The sequence below is a fragment of the Phodopus roborovskii genome, unplaced genomic scaffold, assembly GCF_943737965.1.
Source record: "Phodopus roborovskii unplaced genomic scaffold, PHOROB, whole genome shotgun sequence".
Classification (NCBI taxonomy): Eukaryota; Metazoa; Chordata; class Mammalia; order Rodentia; family Cricetidae; genus Phodopus; species Phodopus roborovskii.
In genome coordinates, this window is record NW_026126645.1 from 7,910,060 (window position 1) to 7,936,121 (window position 26,062).

At 50.7% G+C, this 26,062-nt stretch overlaps 1 protein-coding gene across 4 annotated transcripts in view; it reads right to left on the reverse strand.

The window, feature by feature from the left end:
* The window catches only part of Kazn (kazrin, periplakin interacting protein), a 941,992-nt gene that overhangs the window by 11,594 nt on the left and 904,336 nt on the right, over positions 1-26,062 (reverse strand). For all 4 annotated transcript variants that reach the window (XM_051173736.1, XM_051173738.1, XM_051173737.1 and 1 more), the window contains 5 exons: positions 25,181-25,311; positions 21,919-21,969; positions 20,490-20,613; positions 2,729-2,934; positions 1,782-1,900 (listed from right to left, as the gene is read on the reverse strand). In XM_051173736.1, coding sequence (XP_051029693.1) covers positions 1,782-1,900; positions 2,729-2,934; positions 20,490-20,613; positions 21,919-21,969; positions 25,181-25,311 — 631 coding nt within the window. The remainder of the gene's footprint in view (positions 1-1,781; positions 1,901-2,728; positions 2,935-20,489; positions 20,614-21,918; positions 21,970-25,180; positions 25,312-26,062) is intronic.

Below are 26,062 nucleotides of genomic sequence, written 5' to 3' on the forward strand. Positions count from 1 at the left end.
TCCCTCTTTACTTCACAGGTAGGGAAACGGAGTCCCAGAGAAGGCATAGTGGCCTGGCACAGGAACCTCACAGTCAGGCCTCTCTCCACAGGACCTGGGCTGTCTAATGTGGGGACCCCATGTCCCTTGGGGCCATCCCGCTTCAACTCTCCCCTGCACACGGGGCTGTGCTTTTGAGCCCTACCTTTGTGAGCTCCAGGTGGATTTCAGGCTCAGCCCTTGCTATGGAACAGTGTTTGTCCTCTTCATTCACATGTCTATGTGATGGCATCCAGAGTGGGCCCATGGGAGGCGTTAGGGTTACCTGACATCACCTCGTGTTAGGCGGCTGCCATGTATAACCAGGAGGGGTACCCGGCAGGAGCCTGGCCACCCTGGCCCCTTGCTTCCTTAGACTTCAGAGCTGGGAGAAATAGATGTCTGTTGTTCATTCCACTTGATTGGTAGCATTTTGTTGTGGCAACCCACGATGAAGGGGACAGCCATGCTTTGGGGACCGTGGTGGATGCTTGGGCAGTGTCGGGGACTCAGTGCACTTCTGAGAGCTGAAGCCAATGGCCCCACGTGCTTGAGGGACACAGGCAGCATGGAGGAGACCTCTAGGATGTGGGGTATGCTGTGAGCAGCAGGGTGTCTAGACTTCGGGGTCTAGAGGAAGGAGGCGGCTGGGAAGGTGCTTCAGGAGCCCTCGGGAGGGAAGGCCTGATAGGGTGAAGGGTGCCTCCCTCCCGGCACCACCCCATCAACCCTTCCTTCCTAGCCTGACACCCCAAGCTGCCAGCTTTCAGACCCCTTCCCTGTAATCCTTGCCACCTTGGCCTGGCATCAGGGCCCCTCTCCTGCCACATAAGGTTGTGTTTCTCTGCTTGGGAACTGGCCCTGCTTCTCCGCCCCTCAGCCTGCCCCCTCCCCCGTCCCCTCCTGCCATCTCTCTGTTAATGCACAAAGCAACTTCTGCAGATAGCAGCACACGCCATCAGGTTTGATTAATTAACTGTACAGAAACGGTGGGAAACCAGCGAAGGAGATAATTATGCAAAACAGACCGTGTCAGGTTTACAAAACTGGCCCCTCCCCACTCTGAGCACCAACGACTGGGTGTTGGGGGAGGGTGGCTTCCCTTTTCAAAAGAGTTGCTAAAAAAATGGAACCCTAGGAGGTGAAGAGAGAAGTAGGGAAAGAGTGGGGCTGGGTGGGGGCTGGGTGGGGGCTGGGTGGGGACTGGGTGGGGGCTGGGTGGGGGCTGGGTGGGGGCTGGGTGGGGGCGTGCACCAGCAAGGACAGTCGGGATTCTGAGAAGGGCTCCCAGCCACCATCAGGTGCATCCGCTAAGAGAGGCCTGGACCAGTTGCCTCCACTCCTCTGTAAAAGACTCCCACGAGACTATCCAGCCCCTTTGCCGATTCTGCCCACCTCCCTGATCTCTGTCTTCCCTCCTGCTCTATTCCTTCATTCTGGGGTGGACAGACCTGAGCTTGAGTAGGTGGAGCAGACATACATGTCAGCTATGTGGCCTGGTCCCCACCAGCTGGGCAGACAGAAGAGTGCTGGGAGCTCCCCCCTCTCCGGATGCCTCCTCTGAGGTGGAGGTGGGTCACCAATGTTCTGGGCATGTGTGCCTCCTCCTGTGGGCTCAGTTTTCTGTGGTGGCAGGGTACACCTGGGACATCTTTGCTATCCTCAATATCTTGAAGCCTGGTGTGACCCAGTGTCCTGCTTGCCTGGGTGACAGGGAGGCTCAGGACAGAAAGTTCTTGCTTTTCCAGGTTTCAATAACTCACCTGCGGCCAGCCTCCGCGTCGCGGTAGTCCTCGATGGCCAGGCGGAGCTTGCGCCTGTGCAAGGAGCTGCACACACCCAGGCCCAACTCCAGGTCCTCATCACTAAGGCTGAGAAGCACCTGCTTTCAGAAAGTAGACTTAGTGCCGGGAGGTGAGAGATGGGCAAGGATTAGGGAGGGCCTGGCCATGGCACCTGCAATCCCAGGCCCTGTTCCCTGCTGCTGGGGTCAATACAGAAGGCTCTGAGGGAATGGGCTCCTCATCCACATCCCCCTCCCAGCCCATCTCCCTAGACAGGACACCCCTGCAGCCTGTGATGGTTGGAAACTCCCAACAGAGCCTGTCACTAAGGAGTAGTGGTGCACTCCTTTAATCCAGCATTTGGGTGGCAGAGGAAGGTGGATCTCTGAGTTCCAGGCCAGCCTGGTCCACAGAGCCAGGGCTACACAGAGAAACTGTTATCTCAAAAAACCCCAAAACTAAAAAAGCCTGTTTCTAGGAGCTGTGGGACCCATGTCCCTTGGGACCGTCTTGCTTCAGCTCTTTCCTGATGCCTGGTTGTGCCTTTGTGTCACCCTACACTGGGCTCCTGGGTGTCCTGGGCTCAGCTACTGCTATGGACCATGGTTTGGGTGGGCTACTGCTTAGACCAAGATGGGTGGGGCCATCATCTAAGCTAAAGAACTCTTCAGTCCAGCTCTGATGCTTTTCTGTCAGCTAAGGAGAGGTTCGTTCCAATTGAAGGACAAAGCGGCATGACTCCAAAGGGCTGTATTTCATTGCTAGGAAGACTGGTTTATTGGTGACCTAGACCTTCAATAAGTTGGCCAACTTCTAGGCTATACCTCCTCTTGTTCCGGGGGTGGAATGTAGACTGTCAACTCCTGGGAGGGGATAGCACCCATGAAGAAGGTAAAGGATCATTCCCAAGGGGCCGAGTTGCCTACCTTCCCACTCTTGACGTTCTCTGCACAGGCCTTGACGTACATGGGCATGGCCATCACCACCTCCAGCCAGGCCTGCACTGTGCCAGCCTTCCAGTGGGACATGGGTGTGGTCCTCACCAGCTCCACATGCTGTAGACGGTCCATCTGCTCCTCTCCCTCGGACAGGCTGAGGCTGTGCCGTGTGGGGCTGCACTGGCTGTCAGAGTCTGCAACACACGAGTACACAGAGCTTGTTGTGGGGAGGAGCCACATTCTGGGTGGGGCTTTGGGGGGTACTCCAAAGCACAAAACCAAAGTGGCTCTCCTGGTAGGTTTGCCCATGCTCTAGTGGATGGCCTCATATCCATGCACACACAAGGATCACTGATAATTCTCAGGGGTCACTACAGAAGAAGAGGAAGAAATTTGGGAGGGAGATATATGTGTGTGTGTGGGAGAGGCCCGGGGAGAGTTGAATGGGGATCAGTAGACGTATGAATTTGTCAGATAAATAAATAAATCAAAGTGTCTCTGGTTGCCCACCCATCCCCCATTACAGAGTTCTCTCTGCTCCCCTCCAAGATGAAGAAACATGATATTCCAGAAAGAAATAAACCTAACACAAAAATGTAAATCTCCCAATGCTGCCTCTAGACAGCAGCTGTTAGTATTTAGTTAAATAATCTCCAGGAGACACAAACGCCCCCGCTCCCACTCACAGACCTACACTAGCTCTGTTCTGCTAGATGCTTTTGGCCAGACACTGTGTGGGCTATTGTTCCTTCTCAGTAGAGAATTTCAGTGTCGGAAGGACATTCATGGCTGATTTTGTTCCCCATAGGCTGGGGGTGGTGCTGGGGCAGCAGCAGAGTAGGGGTTGTTTCCAGTTTTACATCATTATAGATACAGAGTGGCAACAAGCACTTTGGGCAACCAGGTGATTTGTTTCCTTGGGATAGAGGGGCCCAGCTCCACCCATTAACACTGGGAAGCCTCACACCTGGAAGGAAAGGAACCCCCAAACAGGTCAGTACAGTGCTTGTGTTGCAAACAGGAATATTCGAGTTTGATTCCCTGAGCCCATGTAAAAAGGAAAAATAGATGGGACTGGAAAGATGGTTGAAGGTGCTTGCTGGACAAGCATGGTGACCTGACTTCAACCCAGGTGAAAGTGGAGGGGACAAAGGGCTCCACAGTTATTCCTGGTCTCTGTCCCTACATGGGCGTTGAGGAAATACATCACCCCTCACATCCACACACTAATTATAATTATACGTAAAGATGAGATGGCCATCCATTCTTGTAATCCAGGGCTGTGGAAAGTGGGGACAGGTGGAGCCCTGAGGCTTACTGGCCAAATGGCCTGGCTCCTAGGAGAGCACAGCCCAGTGAGGGACTCAAAAACATGGGTTGATGTTGCCTGAGGCAGGAAATCTGAAGTTGTTATCTGGTCTCCACACTCACAGGAACACACACCTGCACCCATACATACACACACGCACACATATGTGCGTCTGCACCTGAATGTGACTGTGTACCTACATACGCATACATGAACATGTATCAACACATACACACACAAAATAAGTAAGTGAGATATCTACTTTTAAACAGCACATGGTGGTGTGTGTCTGTAAGCCCAGTGCAGGAAGGTCAGGGGTTCAAGATACGTACAGAGATATGTGTGTATGTAAATATGTACACACACACACACACACACACACACACACACACTACAACATGGACAAATGTTAAAACCCTTTATCCATGGAGGACCAATGACATCATTGAAAACTACATGAATGTGTGTATGTGTGTGTGCATGTGTGCACGTGTGTGCTTTCTTTTCTGCCATTTTGGGCTTTCTGCATTGACTAGGAACTGGAAATGCCTTAGATTCTGGATTTTTATTATTTTCTCTACTTCTGGGATATTTGTATATGTGTAAAGACATGTCTTGGGGGAGGTCCCAGGTCTAAACACGAAGTTCATTCCAGATTTCTGTGTATTCTGTGACAATGGCTTTACACAATATTGTGCATAAATCACACTTTTGTGATGCAAAATTTTGCTTATAAAGGTTTATTATTTTAAAATTATGTCTATATGGGTATATGCATATGAGTTCAGTACCTGGGGAGACCAGAAGAGGGTGTCATATCCCCTGGGACACAGGCAGTTGTAAGCCACCCAATGTGGGTGCTGGGAACCAAACTCTGCTGCTGAAGGTTTCTTTCCCACCAGGTCCCACAGCTGCCTTGCCCCAAATAAACACATGGGCACTATATTGATTACAAAACTGTTGGCCAATGGCTAGAGCTTTTTACTGGCTAGCTCTGTCTTAATTATTAACCCATTTCTATTAACCTATATATTTCCATGTGGTCTTGACTTACCGGAGAATACCTGGACTTGTTACTCCTTTGTGGCTTACATGGTGTCCCTGTGTGACACCTCTCTGCCTACCTTTCCCAGGATTCTCCTCGTCTCCTAGTCCCATCTATCTCCCTGCCTCTATTGGCCAAACAATAAGAGAACCAAACATATATACAGAAGGACATCCCCCATCAAAACCTGGGTCCTCTGGAAGAGCATCCAGTGTTCTAAAACGATGAGCCATTGCTCCAGCCCCGTGCATGTCATAGAATTTTCTTGAGGGTGTCATGGTAGTTCTCAAAACATTTTATATTTTGGAACATTCCACGTCTTGGATTTTTGATTCACTGTGGGCACTTGCACAGGGCTGGACCTGTTACTGACTTTGGGGAAAACAAGAGTTGATTGTGGTCTTAGTATTTGTCCTCTGCCACCAGACCTTGGTGCTGGCCAGACCCTGGTTTTGAGCAAACTTCACTGTCCGGGTCTCTGGTTGTTATGTAATTGTCCTCAGAGTGTGGTCCCTGAGACATCAGCATCAACATCACCCCCCAAAAAAGCTAGAGATAAAGGTTTTAGGACCTCATGTCTCCTAAAACAGCGACTCTAGGGGTAGCAGGGTAGCCCAGCTTCCACAGAGGTCCCGGTGATTTTGAGGCACACTCTAGTGCCTCACCCATTGCTTTAGTGGCCCTGCTCACACTCACTATGCAGAGTCAGCTGACCAAGGCCTACAGCTCATCTATCTGTCATTGTCTTAAAGTCCTGGCTCTGATAGTCAGAATGGACACCAGAGGTTCCCAGCACCCCTTGCTTTACAGTGCTGCAGTCTAGTTTTAATCCTGAAGACCAGTAATGGGGCACTGTGATCATGACTACTTTACACTGATATGTGTTTGCTTGAAATAATTCTGAGGTAAACATCAGTTTACCTCAGAGACAGATTCTGGGATTCTATTTTCCAACTTCCCAAGAAGGTGGGTGAAAATCTCCTTTGGGCCGGGTGGTGGTGGCACACACTTATAATCCCAGCACTCTGTCTCTGTGAGTTCAAGGCCAGCCTGGTTTAAAAGTGAGTTCCAGAACAGCTGGGGATGCATAGAGAAACCCTGCCTTCAAAAATGAGGAGGAGGAGGAGGAGAAAATCTCCTTTGATTGAAAGTATTTGGGAAGAGAGTGGGAAACTTTCAAAACTTTTGTTTATCTGAAGAAAGCTTGCATCTAACTCCCAGGGGGGCACAGTGAGGGGTTTCCCACAGCTCTCTCTGTCTCAGGGGAGGAGCACAAGCCTACCAGGATGCACACCTGGAGATTGGAGAACAACCTTGGGTGTCAGTCAATGACTGTCCATTCTGCCCCAGCTCGGTCTGCAGATGCTGCTGGTGTGGGGCCTATTCATCTGTCCTGCCAGGAAATGATGTCTCTGGTCAGCCTACTTGATTTTTCTGAGACAGTATCTCATGTAGCCAAGGCTGGTCTCAAACTCACTGTATAAGTAAGGAAGACCTTGAACTTCAGATCCTCTGGCTTCTACTTTCCCAGTGCTTGGATGACAGGTGTGTACCACCACCCTTACGCAGTGCTGGAGAGCAAACTCAGAGCCTTGTGCTGAGAGGCACTCTAACAACTAAACGGCAACCCTTGCTCCAGTCACATCAATTTTACCACCTGGACTGACTCATGGTGAGGCTCAATATGTGTGCTCGTTACTGGAAAACACTGGGAAGGGTTCTAGAAATTACAAGAGCTGGGATGGTACTCAGGATGAAGAAGCCTGCTCTGGGGCTAAGGAATTGCTACCGGCACTGCCTTTTCACCTAGGGAGCCAGGAACCCTGCCACGAGTGAGAGACAGAGACAGACAGACAGGAAGGAAGACAGACACAGACACACGGGGTTCAAGATAAAGACCCTGTTATCATGTTCTCTGATTGCAGAGGAAGAGGCCAGTCGGCAGCTGTAATAGCCCAAGAAGAGACGATGTCCCTACACTAACAGGAGCCATTGACAAGAGTGGGAAGGTGCCCTGCTGTTCCCTGGTCCTGAGGGTGGCAAGTTCCTTTCAACCTTTGGGGCTCTGTTTACATGTTGTTGCTGTCGGGGAGCCCTACCCTGGTCACTAGTGTCACCCCAGAACCCCCACATGTATACAAGCTCTTACTAACCCAGTACGTTTTCTGACACTGCACCGCTTACCTTGGATTAACTTAATCTGTGAAATCATTAGACCAGCATCCATGTTTCCCTGCAGCCTACCATTCCGTAGGAGAAGGAGCCTGGCCTGGTGGGTCCCAGGGTATCTCTGGTACCTAGCAACGTGCTAGACCAAAGCAAGCATTTAACAGCTAACTCCCATGCTTCTAGAAAATGCATCAGCTTTCGAAAGCACCTCCTTGCCTGTTGTGGGGTATAAGCACTCCCACTTCATGTTCATAGCATGCCACTGGGGGATGCTCAGTCCATCTGGAGGGCTAAGGGATGGGACCAGGAAGGGAGGAGGAGCAGGTCCATCTCCCACCAGCCACCTCCACTCTCCTAGGCATAGCCTGCAGCTGGCCCACCCCTCCTGACTGTGTGTGTATTCTCTGTCCTTTCCTCTTTGCCTGTGGCAAGGCCTGACCCAATCATCGTTGCCCCAGGGCTGTCCTGTGCATTGAGAAGACTGAGCCATGTACCTGAACTCTACCCACAGGGTGCCAACAAGCAGGACACACACACACCAGGAGAGTAGCTTGTGCTACCCCTGGGCCTTAGATCTCAAATCAGCCAGGCTCAGATTAAAGCTCCTGTCCTTGTCCTTGGCAAGTGGCAAGGAAGCCCCCAGCAGCATATTCACAGCCAAAGCTGAGTTTCTATTTTTAAACTCTGCTCTAGGACGTGAAAGTGGTTTGTAATGGCCGATGACGGCCACGTGTGGTCTGGAGTACATGAGGGCACTCAACATAGCTCCTAGGAAATAGGAGCAACACATGGGGTCCCAGGTCCCAGGAGCAGGGACAGTGTAGGTCCCAGTAAGCATAAAAGCATAGGAGGTTGTTACCACAGCTGGAGGAGGCCCAGTAGGATCTGGGGCAGGCAGCAAGGTGGCCAGATTCTGCTAGCAATCCACAGCATCCTACTCAGGGCCAGGTAGGCTCTCTGGAGGCCTGGGGCCAACAAGCGAAATCACAGGGAAGATGACTGTCTATTTTGACCTATCCCATACTGATTCCTACAGTTACCGGTAGGCCTGCAGCCAAGGCTGTTGCCATGGTGTGTGCACTGCCATGGTTAGCTAAAGCCCTTTTAGAATCCATGAATACATCCACCTGGAGCCGCAGCCTGGGTTAGAGGATGCCAGGAAACTTCTGTCCGTCTTGCATAGGACTCCTGTGTCCTGCCCCTGCCACGCTCCAAGCTGCTTCTTCCAGTAGAAGCTCAGCAACGAGTGAGCTGTTCTAACCAATCATGTCTGTCACCCCTAGCTCATTCTGTCTTCTTGGGCTACTATGTTGCCTCTCTGAGTCTTTGTTTCCCCATATTCAAAACTGAGACAGCAACATTCAATTCAAGGACTTTAGAGACGTCAACCTTTTTTTTTTTTTGGTTTTTCAAAACAGGGTTTCTCCGAATTGCTTTGGAGGTTGTCCTGGAACTTGCTCTGTAGACCAGGCTGGCCTCGAACTCACAGAGATCTGCCTGCCTCTGCCTCCCGAGTGCTGGGATTAAAGGTGTGACCACCAACACATGGCTAGAGAAGTCAACTTTATAGTGAAAGACTTTAATGAAGATGACTGATATTACCTCCCTCTTAATATATATCTTTGCTGGGCGTTGGTGGCGTACACCCTTAATCCCATCACTTGGGAGGTAGAGGCAGGCCTGATCTACAGAGAGAGTTCCAGGATAGCTAGAGCTGTTGTACAGAAAGACACTGTCTCAAAAACCAAAAATACAAAACAACAACAGAAACACACAAAAACCCCCATAAAGAAACAAATAAAACCCCCAGCAACAAGGAAGCACCATGTCTACATCCCTGGCCTCCAGTCCTAAGCTGGCACATAGGTAGTCACACAGGCAGTATTCCGAGACACTTTCCATATGACCTGGCACACAGGCAGTATTCCAAGACACTTTCCACATGACTTAATGAGTGTGTGTAAAGTGCCTAGCACACACCTGGGGCACTCAATATCAGAACTGCCTCCTGCCAGCTTTCCTTACTTATCTCTGCCAAAAGGCAGGGTTTTCCTTTAGCCCTTATGCTGACACTCTGTTCAAAGCCCTGTGTTACAGCAGCGATCCGTGATGGCAGGCACACATCCCTCCGGTGGCTCTGGGACAGTATGGAGCCCATTTTGTCAGACCCATTGGCAACTTCACTGAAGGTGAAGCCCCTGCTTTGTTTCTGAGTTCCCTGGACTTTGGAAGGTGAAAGGTGACTACATTTTTTGACTGCAAGAAAATTGTCCTCCCCCCCCCATCTAAGGAAAGTCTATGCCCTGAGGGCTGTTCTGAGGGAGGACTTCTATCTCCTCCACCCGAGTGGCCTGACACCCACACTGCTGAGGGTTATGAAAGGAATAACCTCCCAGCAGAAAAGGGCAGAGGGTCCCTGACTGAATAGAGCTGAGCACCTGTGGCCCCAAGGCTCTGCCATCAGGAGAGAGCCTGAATCCAGGGAGCCAAGCACAGAAATCGCCTGGTCTAGCGGTAACAAAGCTGTGGGGACCTGGATGTGACCTGGGGCCAAGGATACCTTTCCTTGGCTGGAGGCCACAGTTTTCAGACTAAGTGTTAATGTTGAAACCCTGGGGTCCTGCATTACATCTGTGCCCACCTTCAGGAAACATCTGGCCGGCATCTTCCTCAGGCTTGCCGGGGCAGCTAAGGCCTCTTCCTTTACGTGGGTCAGAAGCTCTCAATAACACTGACTTGCTTGTCTGCTGTGTCCCCACAGTCTGAGTTTGAAGCATAGATGACACGAGCCGGATGTATATACAGTACCCCACTGCGTGGCACAGGGCAGCTCACGGAGGTGGGCCCGAGTCCTTGCCACCCCGCAGTGTGTCTTGCATCACAGCTTATCAGAACTGTCCTGAAGACACAGATGTGAGTGATTTGAGCCTACTTCACCAAGTCCCACCATCCATTGCTCCTTCCCGAGAGGTAGGCTCCATGCTCTTGAAGACCACTGCAATGGGGTGAGGACAGGGGTACTCGGGATCCTATAGTGTACAGAGGACCCCGGCTATGGTGGAGCCCAGCCTTTGTTGCCAGCCCTGAGATGAGCTGCTGTGATGTTAGGCCCCTTTTCCATGTATGGTTTCAACTTTGCAACTTTACCATCTCCACCTCACAGAGGGAGAGAGGGAGGCTCCGAGGAACTGGCTGCCCGGCTGAGAGCCACACAGCTCTAAGTCTTGGCTCCTGAGCGCAACCATTTCCGTAGCGGGGGGATACTTGTCAATTCTGCCAGCTTGGCTGTCACTAAGTGTGCATTTCTTCCACATACAGGGCAGGAAGCTGGAGTTAACTCACACACCTACTGTAACCCAAGATCTCACCCACCTGTCTGTCCATCTCCATGTCCCAGGGCAGTAGTTCTCAACCTTCCTAATGCTATGACCCTTTAACACAGTTCCTCGTGGTGTGGCGACCCCCCCACACCCCCAGGTCATAACTGTACTTTTGCTACTGACATGAATCATAATGCAAACATCTGTGTTTTCCGGTGGTCTTAGTGACCCCTGTGAAAAGATTGTTTGGCCCACAAAGGGACCGTAACCCACAGGTTGAGAAACACTGTCCAGGTGAATCTTCATGTCCCTTTGTCTCGTGTCTTCTCTGTCTTTGTGGCTCTGGCCCCTGCAGTGTCCCCTGCTGAGGCTGCCTTCTCCTCTCCCTGGCCCTTAAGGTGTCCTGATAATCTGTTCCAAGCCATCTCCAGAGATACCAGCATCCTATCAAGAAAGGATGCTGACCCCGTTCAGGAGTGGGGGCAACTTGAATGTGAATTCAACATGCATGTCTCATCATGGGAATAGCACTTAGGCAGCCCAGAACACCCACAGGGTGCCAGAGATGATAAGAGAACCACCTCCTGGCTCCTGTATAACAGACTCAGCCCCTCTTACAGCCAGACAGTAAACAGCAGCATGAGAATGTACCCCTGATCCCAGCCATTTAGCTAACTGTTGGGGATCCATCCCTATGTTCCTGTAGGCGTGGCTCAGAATATATAGCTGCCTAACCTGGTGCCTAGCTCACCTCATGGTTTTTGTTTGTTTTTGAGAGACAGGGTCTCATATAACCCAGGCTGGTCTCAAACTTACTCTGTAGCTGAGGATGACCTTGAACTCCCAATCTTGCCTCTCCGACCTGAGTGCTGGGATTACAGGTGTATGTCACCATACTCAGTCTTGTGGGGCGAAGAGGACAGAACTGAGACCTTCATCCATGCCAAGCAGGCATGCTACCCGTGGCCTGTATCTCCAGTCCCATTTTGCATGCCAAGGGGCTGGAGTTACAGGCATGTGCCCCATGCCTGATTTTTCACCCCATTTCTTAAGTGCACTGGTCTAGCAGACCTTAGGCATGTGCCGTATCTAGGCAGTGCCAGAACGAACATGCTAGGACAACCCTAAAGAATCCCTGACTCAACATCTCATGGCACAGAGTACTGGACCAAAAGGTGCCAGGTGACATGATGCGCCATTGTTTTTCAGAGTATGATCCACACAGCTAGATTAAAAGACCTGATTCTGGGCTCAGCTAAGCCAGGGGATCACTGGACGGGAGAATGTAAAATATTTTTTTCTGCATGGCAGAACCTGTTAGGGCCTTCATAAGTGAATGTACTCTGTTAAGATCTGCAATATAGTTGCTTCAACTTATTGTTCAAGAGTTTTGTTTTCCTCCCAACTGAGTATTAAACTATAGCTCAAGGTTTAGGGCTGAGAAAAGGATGCTATGGATCCCAGCACTGGGTTAAACACAAGGACTCTCTTTGGCTATGGTTAAGCCCCTCCTACCCAATATAAGAGGGGCAGGCAGAGGCCACCGGGAGCCCCCCAGCTCTTGCCTCCTATGCCTGGGCTGGCTGGGAAGCTGGAGTAGTTTTATTTACCCAACCATCACTTGTGTAAAGGAATGTCCTGCCTACTGACAGCTGGTGATCTGTTGAATCAAGGTCATCGCTGTCTGAGCTGAGCCTACTGTGTGGACGTCATTCCTGCAGAAACCTTGGACATCATATTTTATTTTCCCCATGGTGCAGCCGAGGAAACCGAGACCCATCCAGTTGCTGAAAATGACTAGGTAGTGAGCATGGGGACCCAGTTCAGACCCAGAGGCAGCACTCTGAATTCTGCCTCCCCATCTGCCTGGGAAAGGCAGCCATAAATGGGGGAAAGGTTGTGACCTGGGAGCAGGGTTGCTTAACAATTTTGCTGGGGTTCATCCAGGATTTAGGCTCACAGCTTCATGGGGAGGGTCTCTGGCCTCGCTGTACAGGCTCTCAGAAGCCACTAGATCCATTCCTGTATTTCCTGGGGTAAAGGAAGAGCCTATACTATTTGTGTCTGGTAGGGAGAAGGGCTGAGTGGACGAGCTGCAGCTACGGGAAGCAGTCTACTGTAGTGCCTTTGCTCTCTTCCTATCCTGGAAACAGCCTGCATGCCCCGGGGCACACACAGGGGTACCCATCCCAGCTTATGCTCTGTCTTAATGCTATAGAGCCTTCATTCAAATGACCTCACATGTAAGGGTTCAGGAAGTCAGAACTTGGGATTGAAAGGCAGTGTGTGGAGCAGGGTGGAGGGGGTGATGGCCCAGAGTAGGCTGCAGGCAAAGCCTCAATACGGCAATCCAGGGACTTCTAAGGTGATGGGCCACAGATGGGCAACTTCTGCCTGGAATGTCTTTAAGGAAAACCTGAGGCCCAGAGAGGGAAACTGCCTTGCCCACTGTCACAAAGTCCAAGACCAAACTGGGCAAGGGGTGATGGGCATCCTGACTGGAGAGGGTCCAGCCTCCTCAGCATCCTGAGGCAGGGGGTGGGCAGATGCTTGCTGACTCCTCTGTAGGAGATCCATGTCTAACTGCTCCCTCAAGCTTCCCACCAAACTGTTGTTTGGTGTTTAGTGTTCACAGGCTGGTGTTCATGTGGCACCACAGCTCCTGGCTAAGGCTACAGCACTGTCTGATGCTCAGAACAAATGTTGGTGGCCCACAGAAGAAGGGGCCGGCCACAGTGGATGGCAAGCTTAGAACTTAGATTTAACTCAGGTCTTACACCTGCTGCCTCCTGTCCCATGGCTGAATTCTTCTAGCTACCCTGGAGACTTCCTCTGCTGCAGGTGTCTGGGGCTGGCTGCAGGTGGCAGACATACGTGCTAGATGGCTGCCTCTGCTCAGCAGGGCCCCTCAAGGCTCTTAGCAGAGTTCTGTCTGGAGTAACCTGGGCTCCTGATTGCTGTGGTTCCCCAGACTTCCCTGTGGTGACCACATCAAGCTCTGCAGGACCTCACACAGGCATGTTGCTGCCTCCTCAGCCCCCACTGAGCCCACACTGGAGAGCATGTCTGCTATGAGCATAAATCCCAGGGTCCCGACCCCTGCCCTTCTAATTCAGCAGGTGTGGGATGAGGCCATGGGATCTATGCCCTACAACCAACTACTGTCTACCTGTGTCTCACAAACTTCTAACTGTTCTGTTTCCATCACTTATTATACACAGAAGGCTGACATGTGTCATAGCCACTGGTTCTGAAAGTGGCGTACAGCCCAGCCTGCTAATCATTTGGCAGCTACAAGAGCCCTTTACTGGATCTCTGAGGAACCCTGGACCACAATTGCGAGCTTCCTACTTATGACTCATCTTCATTGGGTTGAGAAACTGACAACAAAGAGGTGACCTGCTCAGGGCCTGATCTTATCCTCCTGGTGAAACTTTCTGGAGTTTTCCGAGGCCTTCTGTCGGTTGGCTGGCCCTGGTGGGGACCTCGGGGTCAGGGATTCACTTGAAACCACATGGCAATGGCACCAAGAGCGGACAGACAAGGCTTTGCCTCTTCCTAGCGGTGTGACTTGAGGCAAGAACATCACCTGTCTATGCCTTGATTAGTCCATCTGTATTTCTCTCAGAGAGTTCCAGGGTGGGGGGTGGGGTGGTGGAAAGAACTAACAATGAACAAGAGAAAGAGACCTCACAGCTAGACTAGGCTAGCCCTGGCTACTGGCATGTCTCCTTACAAAAACCACAACCTGGGTGACCCCGAGTCTCTGTTTCAAGGACATAGCCTCGGGTACTGCATCTCTGCCTGGTAGCTACGAGCGGTCTTTCTGGAAGCTGGAGAGGCAAGGTGCTGCTGGGGCTGGTGACTTCCATGGCCAAAGTCTAAGCCTCCCTATTGCAGAGCAGAGGAGCTGGCTGGATGCTTCTCCAGCACAGCCTTGGAGATGAATTTGCATTTGGGATCGACAGCTGGAGGGATTCAAGCTCTCTCAACCCCATACCCTACCTTCTCCCCAGCAACTAGCCTTGGATTAGTCATTTCAGATGGTAGACCAATCAGTAGTTGGTTCTGGGCATAGATACCCTGGCTCCATCCCATGCTGAGCCCCTTTTCCTACTTCCCGCTGAATTTAAACCCACATGTTACAAGGTGTAGCGTTGGGGAGGCATGCATCATGGTCTTTAAAAGCTTTGGCTTTCACCTCTGAACTTGTGAGGAAGGGGTGAATACGTCTACTTTACACACAAGCTTACTGAGGCCCAAGGGTTAAACCCTTGAAGTCAGGAGTGACGGCAGAACTGTGAGTCAAGGCATAGATGTGGCCTGGGGCCTACTGGGCACTGCGAGAGTCCTCACTCCCAAAGACAGCTTTCCTCTGCCTGGGGCACTGCATACGATTTCATTTCCGAGTCCTGGGGTCCTCAACTGCTGCTTCCTCTACCTCCTGGTGATGCAATTACTAGACTAGAAGACGTCCTGACTCCCCCCCTCCCCCAATCTGTTGTGTTAGACAGGGTCTAGTGCGGCCCAGGCTTGCCTCAACTCTTATGTAGCCAAGGGTGACCATGATCTTCTGTCCCTCTTGCCTCCATCTCCCAAGGTGATTATGGAACCCACACCAGGCAGGCACTCTATTAGACTCCTGAGGAACATTCCAGAGCCCTGGTTCTGCTTCTCAAACACTAATCTTCCGGGGACCTAGTTCTCTCAGATGCTATGTACAACTATGGTAGAAATATCTGGGCCCCAGGACACCATGCAAGGGTGGCTGAGGTGGCCATCACCACAACCCTGCTGCCATCAGAGGGCAGAACCCTCATCTTGCTGTGGAGCATGCCAAAGCTTTGATAGCTAAAGAACATCTACCACACAAATATTTGTGTTATATTGATTGTTTTTTTTTTTCCTCCTTTTTTTTTTTTTTTTTTTTTTTTTTTTTTGGAGATTGTTTTCTGTGTAGTCCTAGCTGTCCCGGAACTTGCTCTGTTGTGGCCTCAAACTCAAGAGTTCTGCTTGCTCCTGCCTTCTCAGTGCAGGGATTAAAGGTATAATATGCCACCACCTAGCTCCTGGGGCTATTTTTAATGCTCACGGGGAACTGTTTGTATAGTGAAAACTTCTTTAGCCATCTTTTACCAAGTTTTTACTCACTGGAAAACAGGACTGAGGGGCCCTGCCTGATGGAGGCCCAAGTTGAAAGAACTTCAAAGTCATTTGTCACCATAGAGAGGGATGTAGAGGGGACGGGGGCTCTGTGGGGCCTCTTTTGTTAAAATATAAGCTGGGGTGTTCACAAACCATATGCCAGGCCTGACGGAGCATGCTTGTAACCTCAGTTACCAGAGAGTGTGAGGCAGGAGGACCTCAAGTTCAAGACCAGCCTAGGTATCTTACTGAGTCCCTGTCTCAAAAGAGTAAAAAGAGTCGTGGGCAATGAAATTTGGTGGTAGAGCGAATGTCTAATACACATGAGTATCTACTTTCAATTCCTGTACTGCCCCCTCCCTCATCCCCAAAGGCCAAGAATCCACAGTGCAGCCAGCCCTCGCCTGGGTTTGCAGAGCCAACAGCAGTAGGTCTACGTCACAGAGTGTCATGAGAGGGGCAGCTCAGGCCACTTGCTGATAAGTCTGTTAGTGTTGGGGTGTCACATGTCTCCCCCTGCTGGAGTAGAGCTGGCTCTCGAGTCCACCCATAGCTCAGGTATGGGAACATTGTACCATAACAAAAGCAGTACCAGGCTGGGTCAGAAGCCATTGTGCCTGTGGTGGGTTAGGGTGGGGTCTTCAAGCCAGGTCCTGCTGAGCAGGAAGGCACCCCAGGCGGCAGATGTACCTATAGGTTCTGGCCCCTCCTGGTTCTGGTTGCTGGGGTGCAGTCAGACTCCCCAGGCTCGAAGCCTTGGGTTCTATCCCCAGCACCGCACAAAGCAAGCGTGACAGTGCAAACCTACACCCCCCACCCCCCATGGACGATACCTAACCTCAGAGTCCGCGCTGGTGACACAGGCTGTGGGTTAACTGAGTTAATTCATGGAAAGCACACAACACGGAGCCTGGCCCGTGGCAAATGCTGATGAATGTTAATTATTATTGTTACTATTATTGGTTACACTGGTGGAGCCTGGTAGTATGAGCTGACAGCATGCAGGAAGGTTACTGAGGGTCAAGTACTGCACAAGCCCAGAGAATGGCACCTTCCTAAGGGACAGTATATAACCCGCATAGCAGGAACACGGGCTTTGGGTGCCCTGGGTGGCCCTGTTCCAGTTTTAGACTAACAGGTGCCACTTGGAAAGGCGTTCTTTCATTAAGGGTGTCCTGGCAGGGGCGTTGGAGCTCAGCGGCAGGGTGTTCCCCTAGCATGAGCCACCACAAGAGAAAACACAAAGGACAAAGTGGAACTTTTTGAGTCAGCGTGGTCCCGCTCTTGAGTGGTGGATTTTGACCAAATTACTCTTTTCTGGGCTCAAGTTGCCCCCATGTTTTTTAAAGCCAGTGTGGAGAGGCCAGGCTAGTTCTAGGATAACAAATCAACTTTATCCTTGCATATGGGACTGATACTTGAAGCTCTGTAAAGTGAGAGGTCTGAGGCTACTCTTGGATGGGCAGGAGGGACTCTTGATTAGTAATGTCTGCACGGAGTCAGGCACAGCTACTGTGTGGCAAGTATGAACATACCTGCCTTGCTTAGATTAGCCTTGTGCTGGATTCTCAATCCTGCCTGCTGGTTAGAATCACTGGAAGAAAACCCTTTGATTCCAGGGATGTGGTTGGCCATTGAGAACTCTGGTGGACGAAGTTCCTTACGCTCCTTTCCATTTCCTGATCCTGTGACTTCGCTGACCTGGGGTCCTGCATTGTGCTCCTCAGAGCACGGTTTATCTTTGGAGCTCCATGTTCTCTGCCAGCAGAGCTGGAAGGGGCCTTCTAGTACATTCTCCCATCAGTTTTGCTTCTGAGCACAAAACAGAAACTGATGGTGTTGGTTACAATCAGGATGTGGAGTTACTATGATGGGCTCTTCCCAGGACATACGGAAAACTAGGGTTTTGCATCTGGGAGATCTTGTGACCCTAAGGGGGGGGGGGGAAGCCTGGTCTACTCTGCCTTAGGTCCGGCTGTTTCTTTCAAGCCATTCTGGTTGCCTGAGGTAGGAACTTGGGATGAAGAGGTCTGCTGAGGCCCAAGGAAAGGCAGTACACCTCAACATCCCAGCCACAGCTCTGACCTCCAGATGGAGTGTGAGGAGAGGGAAGGCGAAGAAAGCTGGTGGGCCCCTGAGTGCCAGGCGATGGGGGATCCTGGGCCTGGAGGTGCTGTATTAGGTGTGGGCAGCCCCGGATGCTGATTGCACCTCCAAATTAGGAGAGGTGACCCAGGCAAGATGTCCTGGGAGTCCACCTGGCTCGGCCCCTTCAGGGGACTTAGCATCCAGCCAGCTTTCCTCGATTCTCCTGTCACCCAGCCTAGGAATTTCCTGGAGTGATGGCCATGAAAGCTGTGCCTCCTGATGGGATACAGCTGGCTCCCCTTGGAGGGACGTAGAAACAATCAAGTCACATAGAATTCCGTCATATTTTAAAATAAGCTTTATTTAGATTTTTTTTAATATTTTATATTTTGCATCCATGCCTTCGAGAAACCTCTCCCATGGGAAAAGGTCTTTCTCATCTATTACCCATAACTCATTTGCTATTTGATGTGGTTCTCTCAAATAAATCATTCTTAGTAACTCTTGGGATGATCTCCTAATTTCCAAAAACTGAAATGTAAAGGAATGGCTAAGTCATTACTAGGAGTGGTTGCAATCTTATCTTCTTGTAAGTAAAAGGGGGGGGGGGAGTCATAAAAAAACAAACAAAAGAAAATAAAACACAAAACTCCAACGGGGGTGGGGGGATGTTTCCTAAGACCTCCCCCTGATGCCAGCTCTGGCCTCTCTCCCTCACCATCAGGCTGGGCTGGCTGATCAGCTAAGCTGAAGGACACAGGGACACTCCCTAGGTGTCCCTGCCTGCTCTCTCTCAGCCTCTGGGCTATGTTGGGAGGGAAGAGGGGACCTGGTGGGGGCTTTTTTTGGCTTGTTTTAGAGACTTTGGGCACAGGATCCTATACATTCCAGCACTGAAAACTCTTTAAGAGTTGAGAACGCTGCTGTTGGAGGCAGCGCCACAGTGGTCACATAAGGGTGTGGGCTCAGCTGTTAGTGGTTAAGGATCAGTAGAAAGGGGATCCTGGGGCAAAGAAAGGGGAAACTGAGGTTTAGGGGTGGGGCACGACTGGCTGGAAACTCTGGGTTCTCCATGCCCTGGTGAACCCCTGTTGGGGCAAACAGTATAGGTATCTGCCAGCCCTCATGGGATGAGCCTGCTTGAGCTGCTGATAGAATTGGAAGACAGGGCTCAGGGGATTCCAAGAGAGTCCATGTGTGGCTGAAGAAGCCAACTGCAAAAAAGAAGACAGAGGGCTTGCCTGCTAGATATCCTCCCTAACAGCCCTTCCCAGAAGATCGACATCTTCTCTGTTGACATCTGCCTGGCCCATGTGTGGAATAAACGAAGGATGGAGAGGTGTGCGTGCATGTGTGCCTGTGTGCCACCAGAGGCCTCTTACCCAACTGACTCAGGCCCAGATGTCTGATATCCTATGGATATGCCCCAGGCTATCCTTCCCTAGGCTCAATTAACATGGCTCCAAAGACAGGCCCAAGAGAAGAGGAACATGATTGTTAGTGCTCTGCTCACTGAAGTCACGGTCTGTATGTCAGATAAATAAATATATATAGAGAGAATATATATAGAGGAAGGCCAGAGCAGAAGGCGGGAGTCCTCTCATGCAGGGACAGCAGCCGGGAGAGACAGAAAAGAGAAAAGAGAAAAAGCAAGCTGGCCACCTGAGGTCCCCAGTTCTAGCCACCCTAACTCTACCTTGCACAGTGTCTGCAGCGGCATGAACACAGAATAGACAAGTCAGCAGAAACGCCCGCCTCCCGCCCACCCCGTGGAAAAATATACATTCCGATATTCACGTAATAATTTAGATAGAATACGTTTTTCTGCATTTGTGCAAATAAATTAAATGCAACAGTTTTCTTTCTCTCTTTTTGTTCCATAAAGAAAGAAACAGCAACACAATTTAAAAACAGGCAGGCCATTAAAAAGAGCCCCTATAAACACTGTAGCCCAGCCAAGACTTCTTGGTTGGGCTCATGAGTCTCTGCAGTGACCTAACCCTGACAATGGTGACGGGGTGTTTTTTGTGGTTAAAGTGACTTGGGAACACCCCGAGCGAGAACAGGGTCTGGCCCCACACGTTCACACCAGGGGTTGGGAGGAGGGGGCACATGGAACACAGACCACATCCTTGGTAACATGGGCTGCAGTAGCGGCTGGACAAGGGACTTTACAAGCACAAAGTGCACACTATGTTCGTTATTTACAAATACACAGCAGTCCTTCAAGTGTTCAAGTTTCATAAAAAGGAGGAGGGAGGAGAAGGGGGAATTAAAAACAAAAATACAACAGATTGAACAAACAAAGAAACAAACAAAAAAACCCAAAACATTGAAAAACAAAACAAACAAACACAACTGTATCGCTCGGAGACAACAGTTGACAAGAGTCACACACGGTTTGTGGTATGTACATCGATTACAGAGGTGGCGACGCGGAGGGGGGTGGGGTCACATTTGTGTTTCTGCCTGTTCTAGGCACTCAGTTACACACACCCATGTGGGTGAGTGCACCCGTGCACACGCACCCCACGCAGGCCCCGAGCCCCCATGCACACATGCTCACACGCTCCACGGCTCATCCACACACAGACACGCCCATGGGCAACGGGCGAAGGGCGGTGGGTTATCACCAGTCCGCATCTTCCTCTATGTAATAATCAGGGGCGGTACCATCAAAGAGGCCCGGGTCGAGGGACTTCCGTTGCTTCCCTCTGGCGAAGACTCGAGAGATGGAGCCGAATCCCATCTTCTCTTTCTTCTTTTTCCGTTTTTGGTCTTCAAGATCCTCTAGTGACTGAGGCAGAGGGAGAAGAACAGAGGTAATCAATCTTAGCCCTGCGGGAAGGATAGTAGCGGATGGAAGGGCAGGGGGGAGGCTTTCCAAAGTCATGGTCCAGGTCACGGTGGGGCATGGAAGCTGGGCTCTGGGGCCGGAAGTCTAGGGGTCTGTCCCTTATCCTCTGAGCAAACCCAGGCTAATTTTAAAGTCTCTTATAGACAGTACCAAAACCCACTCAAAATGTCCGCATGCATCGCTGATGTAAGGGAAAGACACTTAGGATGGATCCTGCCATGAATGCCATGTAGTGGCCAGGGGTTGTTCCAGTTGCCTGCACTGTGACTGTCCCTTAAGTTCACTCGGAAGACTCAAGGGCCTGCAGGAACACATCCATGAGTTTGACTACTGCCTGTGGTCACTCTGATGCAGGGTGGACAGGCTATGTGCAGAGCTGACCTAGTGACAGGGCCAGCCTAGGAACTCTACAATGACCTTGTAACTGGGGGTTTGGGGCAGTACCTGCAGAAAGCTTCACAAATGGCTAAACGCTTTATGCAACGACATGTGGCACTGTTATTATTGCTGCTGTTGTTATTACCTACAGAAAGGGTACGGCACACTCTAGACTCAAGGCTCAAGGAACACTTTAGAATATCTTGGAATGCAGCCCCTGCTCCCAATCTGGGCTGGAATCTCCACTGGGTAGAGCCCAGGAATTTGCATTCAAGATGTGTGTAGTCTTCTCTAGGGGAGCCCTAAGCAGATGGATGGCTCATAGCCAGAAAATAGGAAACACCATAGGTAACATGAGAGATGCTGCTCAAGTTCCCACTGGTCCACTGCCTGTAGTTCAGGTGCCAGCACACCTGTGACTCAGAAGGCTTCCAATCCTCTCTTCCTTGGGAGTTCAAAAGTGGCTTCAGGGTGACTGAAGGGTCTTAGCAACGAGGCTGCAAGAGTGTTGGGGGATATTCCTTTGTGCTGTGTGACGATGTGTCACTGTGGCTGGCAGGACTTCTGGGGACAGAGAGGGCTCAGAGGAAGAAAGGTGGAGTCTCCAGACAGAATCCGAGGAAGCAGGGTGGGCAGTACAGAGTAACGGTAACTGAGCCTCGTAAAAGTCGATTATAAAATATGGGCTTAATTGAAGTTATGGGAACTAGTCAGGAACAAGCCTAAGCTAAGGCAGAGCTTTCATAATTAATAATAAGTTCCCGTGCCATTATTTGTGTGCTGCCGGCCCAGAGGAAAATCCGTCTACAGAAGAGGGTCAGGCTGGGGTGGAAGGAGAGTGCTGGGAGCCAGGGAAGCCACACCTACCTGTACAATAGGACTGTGCAGGCTCTTCTGAACCGGGCCGGGACTGTCGCCCTGTAGCCAAAAGAGAAGATGATGAAGCAGCAGACACGTGACACATGAGTGCACAGGTGGCCCATGAGGATGGATGAGGATGGGGCAGGGTCTTCCCTGGAAGGAAGCCACCAACTCCTCCAGGGCGGCCCTGCCTCTAAAGTAGATTCTTACCCTGACTGATGGGGCCCGGAGCTCACCAGACATCAGGTCAGGGGACCTGAGGAGCTTGAAGCTCTCCTGCCTGCTCTGGCCTTTCAACTCTTAAGCCTTTGAGGTTTAAATTCCTGTCTTAACTGGTTCAGGTGTTCAGATGGGAGGTTGGATCTGCTAGGTGTTTTTTTTTTTTTCTTTCTTTCTTTTTAAATAAAGACATCAACTGTAACGAAAAAGCATCCCAACGGGGAGGGAGTTGAGATCAGTGGTAGATGCTTGCCTAGCAAGCCCTGCCTGGGTTCTACTCACTGAAAAGGAAAAGAAAAAAAAAAGTTTAATAACCAATCAGACAATTGACTCGGGAGACCACACGGTCACTAAAACACCCTGAAATCAACACAGCAGCTCTCTTATTTTGTGGAGGGGCTGCCCGGAACCTTTAGTAGGATTTATGTATAAACAGGAGTCCGCCAACAATCTTACAGAGCTAATAACAAGTAAGAGTTGGTACTCAAATTTGGGGTGTCGGATTTCTCCTGGCTCCATGCTTTTTTAAGATGGTGTTCTACATGCTGGATCCTGACTGCCTGGGAACCTGTTCACCCAGGTCTGGGCTCTTTAAATTCTTTCTCAGGAACATGAGATAGCCTGTGGGTAGGTAGGATATTTTCATGGATTGCCAACCGTGATCCAAATGGGTAGGGAAGGGACCCTTAATACCCTGTGAATGTGCAAAAGTTTTTACTACATCCATGAATCACATTGGCCCTACCTGGGAGCAGAAAGCCCAAAGATTACAAAACGCATTACTAGGGAGACTCCTAGCGGTTGTTTCTGGAATTGCAGGCACGGGATTGCCCATGAAGACATAAACACAGACCATTGACTCCTAATATCCGGAATCCTCATTTCTGCTCTAATTAGTGGTCAGTGTGAGCTGTTCAGTCTATGTTGATCTTGTTGGTACCAAGTCAGATCTCTGAGGATAGAGGGATACCTGGAGCCATTTTCTGACTTTTTAATTTACTCATATGCACACCGGTTGAGATGGGAAATAAGGGGAGTTTGGAAAGAGCTGTCAAATGGTAGCTCATCCTGTGGGCACGTCTGTCAAAGGATGTCTGCTTAAGACTGAGAATCTCCACCTGCGTGGTAGGAGGGTAGGGCCCTGTCCACTATGGTCCTTGCAATTGAAAAATGGATGATAGAGACCTTGGAGTGGTCTCTTTGGTCTGTCAGCCTCATCCCCAAGACTAGACAAGAGAAGTCACACTGCTTCATCACAGCCTCCAGAAAAGAAGGGACCCTAGCCCTGCCATGGGCAATGTGTAGCTTCTGGGCCAGTAATCTAATGGCTACCCAAGAAGGCTATGATGCCTCTTTCAAGTTTAGTCTTAGCGATTTTGTGTCTCTCTGTGTGTATGTGGGTACACACATGCGTGCGTGCACATGTGGATGTAATTGAACTGTGAGTGTGTGTGAGGCCAACTTTAGTGTTATTCCTCAGGAGCCATGTCATTCCACTGTATTCTGAGATGGGGTCTTTCACTGGCCTGAGCTCACTGATCAAACAAGGCCAGTTGGCCAGGGAGCCCAGGGATCTTCCTGTCTCTACCTCCTCAGTGTGGGGATTACAAGCATACACCACTGTGTCTGGCCTTTTTATGTGGATCCCGGGGATTCAACTCAGCTCGTGTTTGCTTCAACAACCGAGCCATCTCCCCAGCCCTTGTAATCATAGCCACTTTTATAGTAAGCACTTTTCATGCTTACTGTGGATGGGGAAAAGTTCCCCTAGCTTGCACCCATGAAGCTGTTGTTTTTCATAACCATCTGTACCCACTTATTAGGGGTTCTCATAGCACGCCCCTCTCCTGAGTGTCCTAAACAAATAATCACACGGTCAGCAAGTTCTGTTGGTTAATACAGCAGTATTAACTCGAGCTTCTGAAAAATGCCTCCCCACGCTGGTGAGATTGCTCAGTGGTTAAGAGCACGTGCTACTCTTGCAAATGACCTGGGTTCAGTTCCTGGCACCCACATGGTGGCTCACAACCTTCTATAAGGCCAGTTCCAGGAGTCTGATGCCCTCTTCTGGCCTCCATGGGCACCATGCACACACATGCAGGCAGAACACTCATGCATATAAAAATAGGAAGAAAGGAAGGAAGAAAGAAAAAGCCTTCTTAAGCATCTGAAGACACTTCAGTGTGGCATCTGTCATTAGGACATGGCAGGGAAGGACATGATAACCTCGGGGTTATCAATTATTTATGTTGATGGGACAAAAATTCAAACTGGCCCCCACCTCTGACCTTCCATTCCTCTCGGAGGCTGACATGGATTTCAGCCATCCACTGACGTTGGGGCCACCAGCTTGGGAGCTGCAGTGGCATGGCTACGGTTTCAGAGCGTCTTCCAAAGGTTTGTTGTATCAGAAGCCTGGTCCCCAGTGTGATGATGTGGGAAGTAATGGGACCTTTATGAGTAAAGTATAACAGGAATCGTTTCTTTCATCCGTCTCTCAGCCTCAGTCATTTTGTTACAGTAAGTGAAAAGTGAGCTAAGACAGAGCTACTGGAGGGCTCATTCCTCTTAGATGCTGGCGTCAGTACATAATAATAATAAAAAAAAAAATGACTAGAAAAGTAAGACAAATTCACAGGCCCTCTCTGCAGAGGCCAAATATGTCCCCAACTACTGGCATCTCAAAATTAAAACACAGCAATTTGTTTCATTCCAGGGTGGAAGATGAGAGCGGGTGCTGCAGGGGACAGGTGGTCCTGTAGTCAGACCCAAGGTCCCAGGCAGGGCCCAAGATGGGGTGCACTGGGCGGGGATCCAGGCTGCGCAGACCCTCCTCGCCCTCCTGGACACAGGAGGACACAGGCCTCATGTCTTTCTCTCCCCACTCCTCTGCTTCTCGCAAAAGGAAAGAACAGAACGGGAAATGCCTTCGCCACAGCGTTCCCTGGGTGGACGAGAGGAAAGAGCGGGCACATCTTTATCCCACCCCGTGGCCCCGCCGTTTCTGGGCAGGGCCCAAACGCCCGGGCCCTGCTGCTGCTGGCCTTACGTTGCAGAGGGAGTGTGTCCGGTGTCTTGGGGAGTTGATGTCGCTCGGTGTCGATGACCGGTCACCTTCAGCAGCAGATGCATCGGAGATGACGGAAGGCTGCCTTGAGTGGCAGGGGCTCACCCTGACGGCTGGAAAACAGGGACAGCTGGTGAGTGAGTGACACAGAAAAGACCACCGGACACACCCATTACAAGGACAATAATGCTGAGACACAGTGAAGTGTGGTGGCCAGCTCTTCCCCTCTGTTCCCGGGCTTGTTCTTGGGGTAGCTGCTGAGAAGAGCCCCCCCCCCTTTGGATCCAGCTCAGCCCCTCCTCACCCGGGGCGGGGGGAGAGAAGGGTCTGTGAAGTCTCAACCTGAATGGTTCGAGATGCTATGCAATCCTAACCACAGCTCAATAGCAGAGTCCCAGACAAGAACCCTGCCCCCTCCCTCCAGGCTCCTGCCAGCTCCTTTCTTTCCCTAGTGTCCCTGAAACACAGCCAAGGCCTTCTACTCTCCTAGCCCATGGCAACTGACACCTGTTCCCTTGAAGACCAGGGTGGCCTCCCTGCCTCCACTCCTCACAGTGAAGCCAGAGCCATAGGCTTTTGGCCACTCTCTGGGTGAAATGCACACTCTCCTCCACCTGGCCTACGAAGGCCAGCATTCGTAACCCTTGGGCACCTCAGCAGCCAGGGCTCAGTCACTTACTCCCTGCAACATTAGTGCATGTATGTGGAGGCCAAAGGCTGACAGGGGTCCTGCCACACTCTCCTTTTTAAAATTCACTTTTTTTTTTAATGTGTATGCATATGTGTATGTGTGTGCTTCCTTGTGTGTGTATGTACACCGTGTCTATGCAGTGCCCTTAGAGGACAGAAGAGGGCGTCAGATCT